The 19,906-nt window shown below is 42.2% G+C and overlaps 3 protein-coding genes across 5 annotated transcripts in view; 1 reads left to right on the top strand and 2 right to left on the bottom strand.

Moving 5' to 3' along the window:
* The window catches only part of LOC118409197 (probable E3 ubiquitin-protein ligase HERC1), a 241,474-nt gene that overhangs the window by 220,928 nt on the left and 640 nt on the right, over positions 1-19,906 (bottom strand). Inside the window, exons 2-15 of the mRNA XM_035810066.1 lie at positions 11,951-12,208; positions 10,642-10,803; positions 10,003-10,296; positions 9,399-9,569; positions 8,701-8,781; positions 7,498-7,602; positions 6,684-6,896; positions 5,437-5,608; positions 4,605-4,744; positions 3,745-3,985; positions 3,225-3,352; positions 2,667-2,811; positions 613-784; positions 65-199 (exon numbers count right to left, since the gene is read on the bottom strand). Of these exons, the coding sequence (XP_035665959.1) occupies positions 65-199; positions 613-784; positions 2,667-2,811; positions 3,225-3,352; positions 3,745-3,985; positions 4,605-4,744; positions 5,437-5,608; positions 6,684-6,896; positions 7,498-7,602; positions 8,701-8,781; positions 9,399-9,569; positions 10,003-10,296; positions 10,642-10,803; positions 11,951-12,163 (2,372 nt within the window). The 5' untranslated portion in view covers positions 12,164-12,208. The remainder of the gene's footprint in view (positions 1-64; positions 200-612; positions 785-2,666; positions 2,812-3,224; positions 3,353-3,744; positions 3,986-4,604; positions 4,745-5,436; positions 5,609-6,683; positions 6,897-7,497; positions 7,603-8,700; positions 8,782-9,398; positions 9,570-10,002; positions 10,297-10,641; positions 10,804-11,950; positions 12,209-19,906) is intronic.
* LOC118409480 lies at positions 14,457-18,452 on the top strand. Of its 3 annotated transcripts, XM_035810524.1 has the most exons (6): positions 14,457-14,552; positions 14,881-14,910; positions 15,143-15,269; positions 15,690-16,190; positions 16,484-16,619; positions 16,886-18,452. In XM_035810524.1, the coding sequence occupies exons 4-6, from the start codon at positions 15,714-15,716 to the stop codon at positions 17,440-17,442; spliced, it is 1,170 nt and encodes a 389-aa protein (XP_035666417.1). In that variant the 5' UTR covers positions 14,457-14,552; positions 14,881-14,910; positions 15,143-15,269; positions 15,690-15,713; the 3' UTR covers positions 17,443-18,452. The 3 variants fall into 3 exon arrangements, with proteins under 3 accessions (XP_035666417.1, XP_035666416.1, XP_035666418.1); XM_035810523.1 differs by lacking the exon at positions 14,881-14,910 and having other exon boundaries at positions 14,509-14,552; XM_035810525.1 differs by lacking the exon at positions 14,457-14,552 and having other exon boundaries at positions 14,753-14,910.
* LOC118409481 lies at positions 16,283-19,781 on the bottom strand. Its single transcript, XM_035810526.1, has 3 exons — positions 19,528-19,781; positions 19,128-19,195; positions 16,283-18,756 (listed from the first exon to the last, which is right to left on the bottom strand). The coding sequence occupies exons 2-3, from the start codon at positions 19,189-19,191 to the stop codon at positions 17,687-17,689; spliced, it is 1,134 nt and encodes a 377-aa protein (XP_035666419.1). The 5' UTR covers positions 19,192-19,195; positions 19,528-19,781; the 3' UTR covers positions 16,283-17,686.

Consider the following 19,906-nt stretch of genomic DNA (forward strand, 5'->3'; position numbering starts at 1 on the left):
TGGGGCTGTGGTACTTACTTGGAGGTAGGGAAAGGTGGCGGTGGGTTGGGACTGTGGTACTTACTTGGAGGTAGGGAAAGGTGGCGGTGGGTTTGGGCTGTCAAAGCCGTCGCAGTAGCGCTCCAGAAACATGCGCAGGTGGGTGAAGGTGCTCTCCTGTAGGTCCACACAGAATGGGCGATGCCACGCCACCACCTGCCTGGGGAACAGGAAAACAATAAATAAAGTATGGTGATTTTAACCAAATGTTGCTTGTCATGTTCGAACAGACGTTCCAAAACCTGAAATGCCTCTCTCCGCTAGTGGAAGGACCTGTTGTCTTCAAACTAGCACTCTAGAGCCCATTCCTTAATTCGCTTACTTAACTGATGTCACCACCAAAAGGTTTGAAAGTTCAGTTCTCTAGAAGTGAATACTCGCAATATGCTGGTCTTCAGGATTTGGCAAACACTTTTTCGAACACATTCTTCGTTTACGGACGAGTGCAATGAAGTTACAGTTTGTGAGTAAAATACCTCCTATGACAAAGGAAGGTTATGTGGTCTATTGAGGATAACAAAAGAAGAAGAAGATGTATTTTAAGAACACCACATTGTACATTATATAGCTTACCTATCTGTGGGCAGGGCTGTCCATGCTAGACTGTGGGAGGTGCCTGCAGAAATCTGGTGCACGGTGACTCCGTCCAGGCCAACCACTTTCTTCGGCTTAGTGATGGGGCTTTGGGAGTGGCCCTGTCCACACTGGCCCATGGCATTGTTGCCCCATGCATAAACTTCATTGTCTGAGGAAAAGAAGAGAAGCTCTAAATAAACTTTGCAGAGGACACATCAGCATTACTAAGACTGATACCAGTACTGATATCGGTATGCATCTATATCTGTATAGTCAGTATAACCAACCTTCGGCGTAACACACCAGCTTCACAAGCACGCATTGCGGCAGCAGCTGGTTATATTACACTGAATGACATGTCACACATAACCTAAAAGTTTGTTCATGAAGCTGTCAGCATAGATTGATTTCTAATAATAGCTCTTCATTGCAATTCATCATTGCAACTTGGTTTTCTAAGTTTTTTCATCCCCTTCTGCCAGGGTCCTGTCTGAGGGGCCTTGATAAATACAAGCAAAATGTGCCCCTGAAATGCAGGAAATGAAGTTTCAGATGGTCAAGATTTCAATTTTTCTCTGGACGTCCCTTGCGACGGCTTGCGCCTCTGGCGCACACAACACTTCGGCACTCGTCGCCATCAAAAATCTCTTCCTCTGACAGAAAATTGTCATTACATTTAGCATAGTCTACCAGCAAAGTTTATCCCTCAAAATGCAGAAAATCGTGTCTCAGAGGGTCCAAACTTCATCATTTGAATGACATTTCTCCAGACCTACCTTGCGACGGCTCGTGCCATGCCCGGCGCTCGAAATCGTGGAAATACGTTGGGGGCGTCGCCGCCCTCAAAACCATGTGAAGTTCTAATAGAAAGGCCATGAGCATGCCCCCGGACCCCCAAGGATTACGTTGATATAGTTCACCCTCCCCATACTGAGAAATTTTCTGCACCCGCCTCTGTCGTGTGATTCCATGTTCGCACGAAGTTTAAGAAAATAGAAACTAAAATTGGTATAAATATCAATCCTGCGTGCATCTGTTCTTTGTATACGGAATGGTTCACGGACGGCAACGGGATAAAACATTACGATGTTTACTTTCGTGACAGCGGGCTCTCTGCTGCATATGACGCAATCATGGTGGCGCAAATTTTTTTTGGCAAGTTTGTAGGTTGCAATTGGCCGAAATAACTCCCGTTTTGGAAAGATTGAAGCAGTCTTGAAGCGGTTTTCGAAACGATATCGCTAAAATGAACCCAAGTCTCTTCCATCTACAACATTAATTTGTTTTCTTTTGTGTAAATTTCGTACATGTGTAGTGGAAAAGACCGCCCAAGTTGGATTACCGCCCCTCCCCGCCCGCTTTTCTCTTCGTTGATGTGGACGCATAAAATCCAAATTTTTTTTGCCTCACAGAATGCGGGAAATTTCGTTTTAGAGGGTCAAAAATATCAAAATTTCCCGGGTAGCATGCCCCTAACCCCGAGACCGGTCGGGCCTTCGACCCTCCGATCCCTGGACGGCCTTTAGCAGCTAGCCGTCGGTCTGGCGGAAACGCTCAGTTTCGTGATCTTGCGTATCAGTAAACGTTACCAGAGACTTTTTTTCACGTAGATCGGAGAAGTGATATCAGACAAGGTAAGTCTTATAACCGTTGCAACGTGAGTGTAACAACATCAAGTGCTACATGTTTGTATATATGTCATCCAAATGAAAACTCGGCTGTAGTAAAACTTTGGGTGATAACATATGCCCCAGCAGGACTCCAACGTGCGTAATTTGTTGACGCGCGGGTCTTGACACCCCGGGCCGATCGTCGTCACGTTCAAACAACGCTACCGCTATTGTTATTACTATATTATTTAATGACAGACTGTGTGTAAAGGAAACGGCAAGGAAAAATTTGGGGGGGGGGGGCATTGAAAAATTTTTTACCAGACCTATTTTGCACCAGCCCTCTCCCCCCAGTAAATAACGTCAGGTCCCTTATGATGAGTTAGAGATGGTTTGTTTGTTTGCCTGTAACAATGGCGTTGTCGGCAGGATTGTCCTTACCATGAGTGAGGGCCAGACAGTGGCTGTCCCCACAGGCCACATCTACTATCCTGGTGTTGGCCAGCTCCTCCACCAGCTTGGGTCGGAGGGCGGTGGACTCAGGTGACCCACAGCCCAGGCAGGCGCCACACCCCCACGCAAACAGCTGCGGAAGGATTGAGCAAAACACAAACTTTTGTAATCAAGCACTTTTGGGATGACATTGAAAAATAGATTTGCTTGTAACAGTTGTACTCTATTAACTTAAACAGGGCTAGAAAAGAAATGCTTTTTCTGCATACCTGCTCTGGTGTAGGTAACATTAAAAATTACCTGCACCAAACAAATTTTACCTGCACCACTCTGAGTTTAGTAAGCATGGATCATGTTGTGGAACCATTGCTATTTTTTCATTTCATTTTATACTAAGAAGGTAGTAACACAGTCAATGCAGCTAATAACAATCCTGCACAGCTGCAGTTTTACCTACACTAACCTGCATATGCAGGTAGTATTTTGAGCCCTGTTTGAGTTTAATTATCACAGGCTCAGAAGTAGTAAAAAGGACAAAGAACTCACCTGTCCAGTTGAGGTGAGAGCGAGTGAGGACTGACTTCCGCAGCACACCTTCCGTATGTACAGCCCCACCAGGGCTTCGATCACCTTAGGTTTGTAAACTCGGTTGGTGTCTCCATGGCCCAGTTTCCCTGTAGGTCACAAATAATGATACATTATAAACTAACTATTTTTCCAAAGGTCATGTTCGACAAGTGTATGATATCTCCAGAAACTTAAAAAGTTATTTAGTACCTTTATTAAATTTTACTACTGTAATTCTTGAAATTTTTCCTGATGGTTTACGTTTGCAGTTTTGCAGTTACCTCTTTACTGCAAACATGATGTTTCCATTCTAAATACTAAATCAAATTCATGAGAACTTAATGCCAAACAATCAGATAGGATCCACTATCTTTCAGTCTCAGTCACTGATGAAAGATGTTTTCTGAAGCATCTGACTGTCAGACAATATATCCATTTGTAACATGGTCCCATCACAAAGAGAGACGCATTTTTTAAAATGATCATCCCAGTGCCTTACCATTGTCCCCTCCTCCGAACGACCAGACCGTCCGGCCGTCCTGCGAGACGACGATGGTGTGCGAGCTCCCACAGACCACCTGGCCACCATTGGTGATGTCCTTCACCAGCGTGGGCAGGTTCTTACTATTGCTGTCTCCGTGCCCCAGCCTGCCGTAGTCCCCCTCCCCCCACGTGAACAGCTCACCGTCCTCGGTCACTGCCGCGCTGTGGCGATAGCCCGCGGAGATGCTCTTTACAACCTAGAGAGAGAGAGAGACAAACAATCAGCACTCACAATATTGCTGAGAGTAAAGAAATCTGCAGGGAGGGCCTGCTAACCCATTAACGTGCTTGAGGTACCACATCGAACACAGTCATCACTCAGAATATTGCTGCAAGTAAACAAATCTGTATTCATACAACTGGCCTTCAGTGTAATACACTAGCTTCTGTATCTGTATTTGTGTAGCCGTTTTATAACCACCCTTCAGCATAATATACCAGCTTCCATATCTGAATTGTCTGTGTAACCAGTATGACTGCTCTGAAGTGTAACACACCAGCTTCTGTATTTGTACCTTTGTAACCAGTATGACTGCTCTGAAGTGTAACACACCAGCTTCTGTATCTGTACCTTTGTAACCAGTATGACTGCTCTGAAGTGTAACACACCAGCTTCTGTATTTGTACCTTTGTAACCAGTATGACTGCTCTGAAGTGTAACACACCAGCTTCTGTATCTGTACCTTTGTAACCAGTATGACTGCTCTGACTCTACAGACGCAGAGTATATGGTGTTCTAAAGCTCTCACCTTGCCCTGTAGGGCCCCCTGTATCTGTTTGGGGTACTTCTGTGTAGAACTGTACCAACAGTCTCACCTTGCCCTGTAGGGCCCCCTGTATCTGCTTGGGGTACTTCTGTGTGGAACTGTTTCCGTGTCCCAGCTTCCCGTAATCCCCATCTCCCCAGCTGAACACTTCTCCATCAGCCGTCAGCGCTAGTGTGTGTCCGTCAGAACCTGGGAGGATAGATGTTCCGAGATTTATTAGGAGTAGGGGTGGGTTCCGGTACAGAAATTTCAGGTCCAGGTATGGTTCAGATCCAGAGGATCAGGTCCATCCAGGTCCGAAATGACTATAGACTCTATCGCCCTTGTTATTTTCTTCGACCAGTAAGCCCCGAAACGTGTGAATACCTGATGAGATATCTGTTCATTTTCCAATAGGTCCAAATCTGGTCCACTGTGTGTTTTTTCAGGATCGGTTCTTCGGGACCGTTCCGGACCGGTCCAATGAGAAAAACCAGTTTTGTACCGGTACAATGAACCAGTACCCAGCCCTTATTAGGACTCTATGTTTATGGATTCATACCCTTCTGGTGAATAGTGGATGGGACATAGTTAATAAGATTTTGTATCAGTAACTATCACAAGTTTACCTTCTGAAGTGATTAGTCATCAGTATCGATCACGACAATGGTCGTTGAAAATTTTATCCGTGTGTACTTTTGTGTTGGAAAAGAGTTTAGCATTGTAACTAGTACATATAATGTTTATAAAAAGACTCTAGTATACAGTTATAATCATGTAACTTGTATCTTTACCATATTTTGTCTTATCCTTACCTTATCCTTATTATTTATATAAAAAGCCACAAGCAGACTGATTTGAGTTTTTCCTGGATGAATTAAGGCCCAAAGAAACAAACAAACCCTTGGAGGATGAGATCTTCCGGATGACGTAACGGTGGTCAAAGTTCAGTTTCTTGAGAGTTGTCTGGTTGTTGGAGTCCCCGAGGCCAAGTCGGCCGTAGCTGCCTTTTCCGCATGCCCGTACAGTTCCATCACTATAGACTACAAATGTACAGTACTGTCCTGCCTCAATCTGGTAAACAAAACAAGCGAAGGTTATCAGTAACTGTACTTGAATTGACTTGACTTGGCAGCAGGGCAGCCTTTAGTAAATGAATAAATAAACAAACTCATAATCAATCAAATAATAGAGTTTATACAGAAAAGAATGCATACAAAATACATACAACATGAATAACTATATACAAATGATTAAATAATAAAATAAATGAATTACAAAATATATAAACAAGTAGATCAGCTTAATCAAAATGTGTTTCAAGTGCTTTGAACAGCAATGGTTATATATGTGAAAAATTTCTGCAAGTTCAATAGCATACAGTGGCAATAGCCATGCATCTTCAAACTGGTAGAAAATAGGCTAGCACACAAAACTGCTAGAAAAGATGACATGGAAAACTTATACATGTACATAAGTAAGAAAAGTTTAAAAAAAAGACTCAACAAGGGAACTAGAGCTTGCAGGGTATCATTATGATATAATATTTTAGATATGTCCCATCTCATTGAGGCTATTAGTAGAGGCGGTTAGTATCAGTTATTTTTTTCTCATGACATTTGTTACTTGTTGAACGTAGGACTACAAATGGCTGAAAAAAATACAAGGCTATAATGACGTAATCATGAGAAGTCACAATTTCCGGCTGACGACAGGAATACACTTTTGACTGAAAAAAACTATAAATTAAAGTGATGATATAGCAAACACATTCTGTTAGTGTTACCTCTAAGAAAAATGGAGGTATTGTTTTGAATCTGTGTGTGTGTGTATGTGTGTGTGTGTGTCTGTGTGTGTGTGTGCCTGTTTGTGTGCTTGTCTTTCCAGATATTTGTGGCCAGCATACATTAAGAACCTCTTAATGGACTGTAACAATATCTGATATGTGAGTAGGTCTTTAGAGGACAAAGGTCATGGTCAATTTTGGGCATCCTCTTGTGTGATCTTCTTACCTGAAGTTCTCCTCCTCAGACAACAAACAAAAATGTAAAGAAAAGTTGTAAACATGTATCATCGAAGCTGAGATACACAGAGACCACACAAAATCAGGATGGCGAAGTGTTATACATACATTCAAAATGGAGCTTACTGTCTGAGCATTAGCAAATGCAGGAGACAGTTTCGGCTGTAGGATCTTCTCCTGGCTGCCCTCGGCCAGCTGGTGGCTGCTGTTGCTGCCCCACACGTACACCTCGCTGTTCTCCGTCACCATGTTCCCGTTCTCACCCGTGCTCGAGTCGTCGATGGGCACCGGCGAGGGGCAGACGCAGGACCGCGCGTAGTCTGATGCCAGCCAGGCCACCTGCGAGGGCAATGATAACAGCTGTAAATGTTCTATTTACGCAGTAAACCCAGCCAGTTTGGAGTATTGACACCTTTTATAGCTAGCATCAAAATTTCAAATATGCAATACAGCAAAGGTATCTTTTCTGAGACTTGCAAAGGCAAGGAGAACACCTGTAAGTATGCAGTCCTATTGTTCTATTCAAGCAGCAAAACCAGCCAGTTTGGAGTACTGACAAATTGCAATGGACCCAAATTCTCTAGCTAGCATCAAAATTTCAAATATGCAATACAGCAAAGGTATCTCTTCATGTGAAGGTCTTCTCTTCATGATCTGGACTAGAATCTCCAGACCCAACAAGCAAATTTCCATCCTGAGACAGAGGGACGGGTCCTGGAGAGCCTGATCTGGGTGCTCCCTGTGGTAAGGTTACCAAGCTGACAGAGTAGATGAAGAGAGACGAAGATGAAACTCCTTACCTCCACCATCAGCACCATCCCAGCCAGGTACAAGTACCTAAAACTCTGTAACCAAGAACCATACCTGTACCTGATATTACGCACAGGTACACATCCTTTAGTTACCAGGCTACCTTACAGGATATCTAGATGTTCCTTACCTCTTCCATGAGAACCATCCCAGCCAGGTATAGGGGAAACATCCCATCTGAAGTCTTGTTTGTGTCGGTGATCTGATGATCTCTCTTGTCGTTCCCAGAGCCACCCTGTGGAAGAATGTACATATAGAATATGGGTTCAAGTGCTTGTACAAACAGGTGTTCCAACACCCAAAACACCCTTTGTCCACTTGAAGTCAGAGTGCTTATTAATGTGACGTCACCACCAAAAGGTTTTAATGCACAGTTCCCCAGACGGGTAGCAGAAGCGAACATAGGGTCGAACTACTTCCCAGATGGTACCCAGGCTACTGCCATGTCATACCTGCCAAGTCTCCCTTGCAAAGAAGACAAAAGAGACTCGGCAGCTATATAAAGTACAGTATGAATACCAGCCTACAACCATCTACAAAGCACCATTCCTTAAGAAAAGCCCCAAAGCACATGAATTATGTGTGGTCCATAAACTTGTACCAGAAGCTGTAACAGGGTGATCCTGGTCCTGAACAGCCTTTCTACTGGTGGGACACATTCGGACTCATCCCCATACCTTCTCTAAAAGGACCAATCACTTTTGTTAAAAATGTATGAATCAAGGTCACAACACTTGGTATGTAGAATGGAAGATTAGCTATGATAGATAATCTCCAAGCAGATCCTATTGTACCATAAGATAGTATCAAAGATTAGTATACTGATGTAGATAGTTTGTAGTTGCTAGTGATACATTATTTGCCATACATTATACCTGTTACAATCGTTGTGCAATAAACTTGACTTGACTTGACTTGAAAGCTGGCCAAGGGGTATAGCTGGCAAAGGGAGTCAAATGGGCACCAAAGCGTACACACTCTAGGGCCGGCTTTACTCCTCTGCCAGCTTTTGATACTATCTTATGCTACCATTCTGCTTGGAGATTAATGATTGACACATATAGAAACTTGAGGAAAGATACCAATTATGAAATCTGCCCCTTAAAAAAATATTGTATCAATACCAAACCATGCATTCTGTGACTTCATCTCTACCAAAATTAGAAATGTTCTTTTCAATCTGTCAAATAAAAAAATAACTTTCTCTGAGTCTGAATAAATATAAAACGTACATGCTACAGCAAATAAAAAGCGAAACAAAAATTAATCATTTTTAATGCATAACCAAAAGACTAATAGCTTGACCAATTCAAAATGCTGTAGAACATCTTACCACAGAGTTCTCCATCACTTGCAGAATCTGTTGGAAGAAGTCGTGAGAAATCTGTCCCAGTCTGTCCTCTTCTCTCTCCACCTGTGGAAACAGTAAGGGGGACAACGTGGCCTTGACGTTAAAAGTTGTTGACTGAGAATCTAAAGGTTCAGGGTTCAAAGCCCCAATGTTATGCCCTTGGGATTGGAAATGGCATTCAACACCTATTTTTCCACACAACTCAGGTGAATATGTCTTGAGTATCTAGCTTTGGTCGGAGATGTCCTCTGGGATGGGACGTAAAGCCTGAGGTCCTGTGTTTGAGAACAGCCACACCTTAAGCATATTAAAGAACCCACTGTACTTACTGAAAAAGATTACTAGTAGGAGTTCTTTCCAGAATGCCTGAGTGTAAAAAAAACCTTACAGCTCTATCTTATTGAGCTTGTAAAGTACATATGGTGCATAACTGGTGTGCTATCCTTAAGGGAGGTTTACTGTTTATGTCAACAAACAAACAAACAAGCAAACAAACAAACAAACACCTGTGCTGCCAGCGCTGCTGACGCGGCCAGCGCCATCTCTATCCAGTCTAGCATGACAAACAAACAAACAAGCAAACAAACAAACAAACACCTGTGCTCCCAGCGCTGCTGATGCGGCCAGCGCCATCTCTATCCAGTCTAGCATGACAAACAAACAAACAAACAAACAAACACCTGTGCTCCCAGCGCTGCTGATGCGGCCAGTGCCATCTCTATCCAATCAAGTAGGTAGCGCAGCGAGCCCCTCTGTGACGCCAGCCCCAGGAGCAGCTCTGCAGCCAGCCTCTTTCCCAGACTGTCCGCACCCGAGGTCGGCATGGTAACACTCTTCAGGAACTCCGTCACCTGTTGGTGTTTGTATTTGTATTTGTATTTATTGACGATGAAACAATTCATTACCCTGGGTTAGCCTAGGCAGCTCACCTACAAGAGTCTGACTAACATAAACTTGTTTACATTACCTACATTTCTTGGTGACTCGCAGCAAGTGATAAAGGTCCATAATGTAGGGGGTTAGGGGCATCCACCTTCCATAGTGCAGAGTGTTCAAGAATTTTAAGTTAAATTTTGCATTCTTAAGTATTTAACTGTCAGAGAGGTCACAGAAATCTAGTGGTATCCCTGGTCAATCAGAATTTTATGCATGTCAGAGGATCTGCCCCCCCAGTGTAAGGGTGTCTAGTGCGTCCAATTTCTAAGAAATTTTTAAGAAAAGCGTGTCCAAATGACGCCTGGACGCATGTCTGGCTAAAAGCCTGGATAAAACTGTTCTTGTTACCTGCTTCAGACAGTCCAGTCCCATGGGGGGCATCTTGGTCTCATTAGCCAGTGACAGGGGCGGCAGGGAGCTCACAACGTCCATGGCGGTTTGTATCACGTCGTTGCAGAGAGAGAGGTTTCCCCCTGGCGGAGACTGGAGCCAGCTTTGCCGCAGGAGCGCAAACAGCAGGCTGAGACCCGTCCGCACGCCCATCTCGATCAGGGCATCGTTTCCCGTGCGCGTCTTCTCCCCGCCGGACTTCTCACTGTTGACGCCCGCCTGTGTCTCCTGTGTCTGCTGCTGTTGTCTCACCTTAAGAAGAAAGAAAAAAAAACAGTCATGCCTCCTCTCAAGTACAAAAGTTAACAACCTAGGATTGATGTTATCAAAATTTCTACAGTAAATGTTTGCGGTAGTTTTATATTCATGGTTTTCGCGGTGGCCACTTTACCGTGAACTTAAAACCCACTGCAAACATTTATCTATTATAGTAAGTGACAACAGTCTATGGCCCTACCGCGAATGTGAATGATTTTAAATACCTCCTTAACTTTGTTATGGCAACATGATGCAAGTGCAAGAGCAACTCAGGACATAGTATTAGTGCCCTGCCAATCTGTACATGTTGAGCGACAAATAAACCATTATTACAGATACCTTCTCCTTGTCGTGGTACTTGTTCGACACAGCGTAGAATATCCGCTGCAGCACGACGAGCCTCTTCCGGAGGGATGAGGAGAACGGAGAGTCGGAGCACACACTCCGGGCGAGCGTGAGCTGGCTGTTCAGGAGTGCCCGTAGGAAGTGCTCCTGCTCCTCCTGGATGAATGAATGAATGAATGACTTTACTGTATTTGCTTTCATTTGGTTTTGCTAGCAGATTAATTGTATGATTTTGACTAATTTCTTTATGATCTGTAGATCATGTTTAGTTTTGTCTAATTCCAGTTTTTGATGTTAAGATCAATTGTAACGTTATGATGATCACAGGGTTATATTATTTTCACTTGGTTTATTATTGTTTGATGTATAATCTTCATATCCATTTAATTGTATTATGATTTGTAAATTTTGACGGGGGAAGAGTTTGTATAAGCCACATGGCCTTTTTCTTCCCCTTTGCACGTCCTGTTGTTTTCTATAATTTTCTGTATGTTATCATTTTTTAAAGTGCAAAATAAAAAAATCAATCAATATTTGTAAAAACGTTGCAGCTGGATAGCTGAACTGCCAATTACTTACAGGAGTCAAGCTACAAGCATATCTCCACATAAATAGATTAGTAAAATTATCGGGACTAAAATAACTTATCCATTGAATTTGGAGTAAATACAGCATAAATCTACAAGACAATTTACTTAAAGACAATGTTAATGAATGCGAGGCTAATACAAGAGAGGAAGATCATGAGCCTACAGAACAAGATCGTTGGTGTATACTGAGTATAGCAGGGCTCGAAATTCATTTTTGGGATTAGGTGCACTGGTGCACCCAGCTTAAAAAATTGGGTGCACCAAAAAGTTTTTGGGTGCACCACATATATGTCAGTAGAATGTCAGAAAAACCTATCAACAAGTACCATGACAGACATCTTTATTATATCTCTAACACTTAGATGTCAAAAATATGATGTATACTAGTATACATTGATATCTTACATACATAAACCCAAGAAAATATTTTGGTGCACCCTGAGCACCCACAGAAAATAATTGGGTGCACAGTTCCAATTTTGGGTGCACCTGGGAGCACATGCACCCAGTATTTCGAGCCCTGGTATAGTGACTTCCGTACACAGTTAGAGTACTAATAGTCTCTAGTATACACATTCAGCCACTAGTCATCACTAGCATACAGCAGACCTTCCGAATACACAGTCAGAGTACTAATAGTCTCTAGTATACACATTCAGCCACTAGTCGTCACTAGCATACAGCAGACGTAAGGCACAAAGGGGATGAGGGACCTGGCAAAGAGTCTCCCTCTCGAAGTCCGGCAGCTGCGGCCCCTTCAGGTGCAAGGCCTGCTGGGGGATGGCGATGACCTCCTTGTTCGTGACGAGACGGTCGTACAGCATGATGACCCCCTCCCGGGTCGCGATGCTCTCGCAGTCCTCCGACACCCAGGAGGTGTTCAGGTGCTCCATCCACTTCAACTTGACGGGCGGGTTCACCGCCATGGTGTTAACTTTTCAAGTATACTTCTGATTTACTAGTTCTTCTTCCTGTTGACAGAAGAAAATGTGTTTAGTTTAACATTCTTCATATTATACTAGTAGATACTTCAGCTTGACGGGTGGGTTCACTACATACTTCTGTACATGTTTTTAGATGCTTTTTTGGCTTTCAATTTGTCTCAGTTTCTATATCTTATTATGTTTTGCCGACGGATATGAAAAATGGGACAAAATACAACAAGGACATAGGCTTGAACAAGTCCTTACTTGCCAATAGGGCAAAAGGGGTTGAACATATGCTTGCCTGATCAGCACTTTTACTTGTCAGGGAAAATTAGACTAGTGGACTTGTCCAACACTGAAAACGCCTAAAAAGTTTTTAAAACAACATCAAAACAGCCTGAGCCAAACCTCTGTCAGGAGAGTAATCCCTACAGGGTGGCACAATATCCATGGACTAACAACTCTCAGTGGCCAGATGGAAATTGTTAGGCCCTGGGATACTGTCCTGCCACTGTAGAGATTTGCTTGCAGATTACGATTTACATATCTCTGCTGCAGCCCTCTGCATTTCCTAAATAGTATTATCTCTACACAAATAGGGAAATAGGGAAACCCCCAAAAGGCTTCCATAATCTACTTTAGGGTTCTTCTTTCATTTTGAGGCGACCAAGTTACCAACTTCAACTTGCTGAAGACCTTTGTAGCCTGTATACTCATTTTTCACTTCAGTGAAGTGAGGAAAGTCGTGTAAAGTGCCTTTCCCAAGGGGAAAAGATCGGTGACACAGTGGGGTTCGAACTCAGGACCTTCTGGACCTGAGTCAAACGTGCTGTCAATTGTGCCATGCGGTCCAGGGTTGTTTTAGGGGAAAGGTACGGAAAAGTTTAACAGTAACTGCAACTTTCATTTTGTTCCTCTGTTATCTTATCTTTTTCTTTGGTGTCTTCACCTCAGACCCACCCACTAATCTCCAAGCAGATCTTTTGGTGACATAGACAATATCCAAAGGGTCCAACAGCAAGACTTTGTGCTAAACAGTGTCCAATTGGTCGGGCCAGTTGGACAACTGTCTAGCCCTTTGGATTCCCTCTTTGTCCTCGATCGACCTGCTTGGAAGTTTAATACCACCCTCTTCCAAAGAACTTATATGTTGCACCAAAACAGTTTACACCAAAACAGTTATAGTTCATCTAGCATAGTATACGAGCAATCGCTGTTATTGTTTACATCCGGGGTATTCGGCGCACGAGCGCTGACTGGTAGGCAAAAAGCGTTAGGAGATCAGATTACTAATTAGCATACCGGCGCGGAAGCAGATCGTACTGTTTACGCGAATTTGCGCATTTTCAGCCACGTTTTTATCGCATCCATGGGATTTTTTCAGATTTTGTATTTTTTTCACTACTTCTTAGTCTTTTTTTTTTTTTCTTGTGTAATATTTTGGGAGAAAATGACCCTTGCCCTCTTGACTTCCGTCATGTGTTTCCGGTTGTTTTGATTTTCCCGCCGTACGGGCTTTCTGTCATCCGTTCCGGGCTGTTATATTTCTGTTCCTAATGTGGTTTAATTAATACGTTTAATCAATATGAGTTCTTCAAACAGCTACATTAGCTCTTTGGAGCCTAATGACCGAACCAGGTATTTTGAGAAATGAATGGTAAGTGTCGAAGACGCCGGCGATAGTTCAAACCCGGAAGTGACTGGTTCGGCGGTGACTGGTGACGGTGTACGCCTACCTGACCCATACAGTCTGACAGGTGAGGATCATGTGTACATGTGTTTCTAGATTTTGATAAGGTAGATTTTTGTGTCAGATAAAGGTTACAAAAACATGAGTACGTGTAAATGTGTTTGTTGCTAATCTCTAGAAATTCTGGCTACGTAACGTTATGTTTATTATCATTTGTATGTTATACAGGTTGGAAGGATGATTTGAGCCTCTGGCCAGATACGGACTATGGGTGCATCTACACCTACCTAATCGAGGCTCCAGGTCCGTTTAACGGAGAAGCCATGAAAGCCTATAAATCCCTGGAGGCGTACAATCTCTTTATAAGTGGCCATGTGAGGGAGTGCAGGTACCACCCTATTGGAAAAATGTGAAGGTCTGCTTCCTTAAGGCCAAGGTTGTGCCAGGTGGGTGTTGGAGTGCATTGGAACAATATTTCTACTTACATGTACCTGTAGTGAGAACTCTTGAAGATGAAGAATGAGATGCGTGATTAGTATTTAACTGTCAGATACGTTTTTATATTACTGTTATTATCTTTTTTTTCTGTTACATTTGTGTTTCAGGACAGAGAGTAACAGAGACTCCTCACAACCCATGGGTGTGTTTGACCAAAAGAGAGGGTTATGTCATGGCAGCTCACTGCACTTGTATGGCAGGGTAGGTAATATAACTGCATTGACCATCATATCCAAAAAGTCACATTTTTATCTAACAGTGGTCTCGTCAGATGAGGTCCATGGCAAGAAACAGTTTTAGAAATAATGAAAGTCAAACTAGTACTCACCTGTAAATGTTCCTCCGTATATTTCCAGGGAGGAGCGACCATGCAGTTTGTATGTGGCAAGATAACTGTCTTAATTTTTTTCCTTGGTTCATGTTCTTGTGCTTGATGGTTTCCAGTTGTATTTGTACCTGTTGCAAATGCATTTCTTCTTGTTGATGTTCTTGTTGCAGGTTTTACTTGTTGATGTGTTTCGTTTTCTAGGTAATTTGGAGTTATCAACAGTTCCTGAGAGTGAGTATACTAACACATATCATCATGTAGATGTAGATAATGCTAAAAGAAATGTGTATATAGTAGAAATATTCAAATATCACAGAGACTTCCATAATGAGAAGATAAGGCAAATCTTTCATTGTACTGTGAAGCTGGCCAACTTATCCGTTCCTTTTACCATTAACTCTAAAATTGCTCCTGACTATAGTACCTATAATGTATACTCATTTTTTGTTATATTTCAATGTAGATTGGGAGAGGTCTGCAGCCATGTGGCTGCACTGCTGTTCGCAGTGGAGGCCTCCAGGTCTCTTCAGGAAAAACGGACGTCATGCACCAGCAGAAAGGCCGTGTGGAACAAATATTACAAAGATAAGGTCTGTTCATATTTGGGCATTATAATTGAGTAGAATTTTTTTCAATGTCTACAATTTTTTTGCCTAAGTTAGTAAGTAGACTGTTATAACTTACATTAATGAATTGCTTCTACAAAATCATGTGGCATTTACATGTATCCAATTCACAATATATAGCCCTACACTATAGATTTACAGCAATATAGTATAGTAGATGTTCCTAGCCTGGAGTCCAGCCTTGTTGTGCTTTAGTCCACTCCCAACGGTGGCTACCCCGTCAATGCCATGGGGTAGCGACCTTTGGGAGCGAACTAAAGCACAAGGTTGCACTGCAGGCTAAGATGTTCCTCTTTGTAAAGTGTAATATCTGACATGGCCACTGTATAATGCTTTTTCTCACATATATTATTGATAATTCATTTTGTGGATTATTTCTTTCAGGTTGATCCACAAAGGGCTGAGGACATGGACTTTTCGCACCCTAAACATGGAGTCCAGATCAAGAAGGCGCGCCGGAAGCCGCAGTGTGATGTGCCACCACTCAGTGAAGAAGAGGCCGCTTCTGCTTTCTCACAACTGAGGAAGCTGTGTCCCACTGCCAGTGCTGTCATTAAAGAGGAGGAGGACACAGACACAGCATCAGAAGATGAGTCAGATGTCAACACAGAGACGCTTCCCCCTGTGGTATACAGGTCTTGTCATCCAGCCAAAGTCCCTGTTACTAGTGTTAGTGTAGACAGCATCCTTGAGGATGTTCGGTGCAACCCCGAGCAAATCACAAACCTCAACAAAGCTACAGTGGGGCAGTCCAAGTCTGCTTTATGGCGTCAGCAACGCAAGGGTCGTGTGACTTCTACATCCATGCATGATGTCCTTCATGCATCAAACCCCACCACTGCAGTACGGAAGGTCATGCAATATGACTGCAAGGATTTGAGCCAAGTGAGTTAACTGAAAACTAGTACAGTGTACACTTGCAGGAAGCCATTTTTCGTAGGTAATTAAGGCACACAAAGAGACAACATTACCCTGTATATTGGAACATGTACCATAATAATCCCAGAGCAAGTGTAGCTCTGATCTTTATTTGGATTTAAACAATACCAGGAGTCTAAATATTTCTGCAAAGTGTGACAGTCTAAATGTTCAGTCAATGCGAGATAGTGTCATATTAGAGATGTAATTCATTTGTGCTTTCTATGTCAGAAATTCTAAATAGGGAATTTCACTTTCAGGTTCCAGCTATACAATGGGGGATGAAACAGGAGGAGAAGGCAAGGCAACAGTACCTGGAAGCTACCTTGTGCATCTGCAAGGATGTGAAATTGGAGGAAGTGGGGCTCATTCTCTACAAGGATTTTCCCTTCATAGGTATAGCTAATTTTGGCTCTTACTTCAAACTTATGAAGTATAGTACATGTAATTGAGTACCAACTACACAATGTCTAATTGACTTATGATTTTGTTGATGTAACAATGAAATACATGTACTTGTTTTAACAATTGCACTTTATTCGTACCAAGTGAATATGTGCCATTTGCAGCATTTGGCAAGTATCAAAAGTAAGTACATTATGTTCATGTTTGAAATATCAGAAACTTTGCCACTAATTTGAACATTACTGTTGTATATATAGGTGCATCTCCTGATGGGATGAGACAGTGTTCATGCCATGGAAGAACTGTGATTGAGATCAAGTGCCCATACAAGTACAGGGACATCTATCCTGCTGCAGATCTGTGTCTATCAGATGCCAACTACTGTTTAGATAAGGATTGTAAGCTAAAGACAGGGCACAGATATTACACCCAAGTCCAGACACATATGCTGGTTACCGGTGTCTCAACATGTGATTTTGTAGTGTGGACTAATGCAGGCATGGTTGTAGTAAATGTTCCAAGGGACCAGTCACTGTTAAATGTAATGTTGTCTACATGTGTCCAGTTTGTAAAGTCCAGTCTTATCCCTGAGATACTGACCCACAAGTTACAGTGTGGAGACTCTGGAGTAGATGTGACTTTCCAGGAAGATGATGACCCAAACAAACGTTACTGTTCTTGTCAGAAACCAGCATATGGTAGGATGGTAAAGTGTGATAACAATGAATGTGAGTCAGAATGGTTCCATTACAAATGTGTTGGCATCAAGAGAAAACCAAGGGGCCATTGGTTCTGTCCCAGTTGTCAATGCTAAATCCTACTGGACAGTTTGAAATACTAAAAATACTAGTATAACAATAGAAGGCATTTTACAGTTTTATGTCATGTTTTAAAAAACTAATGTAAAACAAGTAAGAATTGTACTTTGTGGTATACTTATTATATTGTAGTGGGCTTCCCAAAAATTTGTTTTGTGTCCCTTTAACATTTTACCTTCAATCTCAGTATTTTGATATACAGAAAAGGCCAGCTCGTGCAGACAACATTGCCATTAAAAATTACTTGATTAGCTTTGGAAGTAAGTTTGTAAGAGCCGCACAGATAACAACACTGTCACTGAGTAGAGGGGCAAATGTTAATGGACAGATTTGGCTGAGAATTTGGAAGTTCTTGATTCTTTCAATTGCACGTTCTACATGAATTCTTAGAGTTGATATCTGTCTGGCATCTTGGACGATACGCCCCGGGAGTTGTTTCCTTCCTGTGGTAAATGGTGGCATAACTAGTGTTGCTCCTTTCAGGGCAAGTTCCTCAGAAATGGTGAATCCCCGATCTGCCATAATCATATCACCATATTCCACTTTGTTATAGAAACGACTTTTTAGCGTAATGTCTTTATCAGAAATTCTTCCACCCCAGGAACTGGACAGAAATGACACTGCTCCATAAGGTGTAATACCTACCAGAAATTTGAACGTATGATGGTGTTTGTAGTTACTCCAGGTCTTTGCTCGGGTCTTTAAATTGTATGGCCTCTCAGTGAAAATCTCTGAGCAATCAATGATGACTCTACAGTTTGAGTATTTTTTTTTCCGAAAATTTTTGGGAAGATTGCGCTTTACGGTTTCCTTGGACGGCCAATGAATCAGGAACTTTAGTCGGACAGCTAAGATTGGAATACAACGGTTTATGACTTTTGAAACTGTGGAGGCAGAAACACTAAATCTCAAAGCTAGATCAGCATTTTTGAGGCCTAGTCTCAACTTCATGAGAGTCATGAGTATTTGATCCTGCTGACACATGGACTTTAGAGGAGCAATGAAATCACTAACAAGTCTAAACACAAACATAAACAGTGCAACAGTAGGTATTCCAGTGAAGAGCTTGCATTTTGCATCTGTGAGATTGGAGGCTGATGTTGATGATTTCTTGATTTGTTCTTGAAGGTGATCACGTTCTTCCCTAAGGTTGTCAGCTTCACTTTGAAGGGACTCGCAAAACTGTTCCAACTTACATTTCTCCTCTTGTACTTTTGTGAGCTGTTCTCTCAGAGTCTCTACACTTTCAGGAAGGGGGTCTCTCAGAGTCTCTACACTTTCAGGAGGAGGGTCAGCGATCATTTCTTCATCTGAAATAAAGCAAATCCGAAGTTCAATGAAAGTGCTATGTGATTATGAGTGTCATATATCTGAACTGAACTGAATGTTCTAAACTCTGATTCATATGTATGTATTGTTGTTTCAATATTTTACTCATGCAGGTTGCATGCTTCTCTACTTGATTCACATCTATATCCCCACTCCGAAAACCAAGCGGATAAACTTTGTAGCAAGTAGTCTTGTGTGTATGGTATGTGATTTATGTTGAATAAGTGACAAGTGATAGATTTACTTGTTGAGCAAGAATGATAGATTAAACTGTTGATCAAGAATTTATATGTTTAGGATTACTGATTGTATCCATTAGACACTTTTCTTATTCCCTCTGTAATGCCCTTACCATTTAGTGATGTAGGTGGGGCTTCATTCTCTGATGACACCCGCAGCCTTTTTGCTGCACGCATATACCTGCAAACAATGAAGCATGTTGTAAGTTGTAAATCAAAGTTGCATGCTTTGTTTCCTACATACATTCTGTTAGCATAGCATTTAGTGATTACTGCTGTGAATGTTATGAAATATAAAACATTTGACTAGGTGTAAACTCTAACATGAGTAACTTACAGGATCTTTGTGAGATTTAACTGAATCCTTGGTAAAACTTTCATGGTCATCTTCTCAGGCAAGGAGGTAGAGTATAGCAATGTTTCACACAGGCATGAACAGCCTGCCTGCATGAACAGCATGAGCAGTAAATCAAATTTCAATAAAGAAACATTGAAACCCCCAATGTTACCTACCGATCTTTCTTGGCAACTGGGTTTCTTGAACGATTGCAACTTGCTGAGGTTGGGAGGTTAAACAAGCTTGGGACGTAATCTGGATCTGCAGGGTCTTTAGAAGGGTTCCCTGCAATGCAAGAAGCAAAGAACTTGTCAGTATTATAAACATGATTTTAAAATGAGGTGGCAATTGGTCTTGTGGTTAGGGTGTAGGACTCATAATCCAAAGATAAGTATGAGTTGGAATCCCTGATAGGTCACTTTGTTGTTGTGCCCTTGGGAAAGGTACTTAAACCATACTTTACACCTATTTCCTCACTTCACTAAGGTGAAAAATGAGTACCTGGCTTCGGCTACACACCTCGGCATGTAAACTGAAAGAACCCACCACACTATC

Source organism: Branchiostoma floridae, chromosome 2 (assembly GCF_000003815.2).
Source record: "Branchiostoma floridae strain S238N-H82 chromosome 2, Bfl_VNyyK, whole genome shotgun sequence".
Classification (NCBI taxonomy): domain Eukaryota; kingdom Metazoa; phylum Chordata; class Leptocardii; order Amphioxiformes; family Branchiostomatidae; genus Branchiostoma; species Branchiostoma floridae.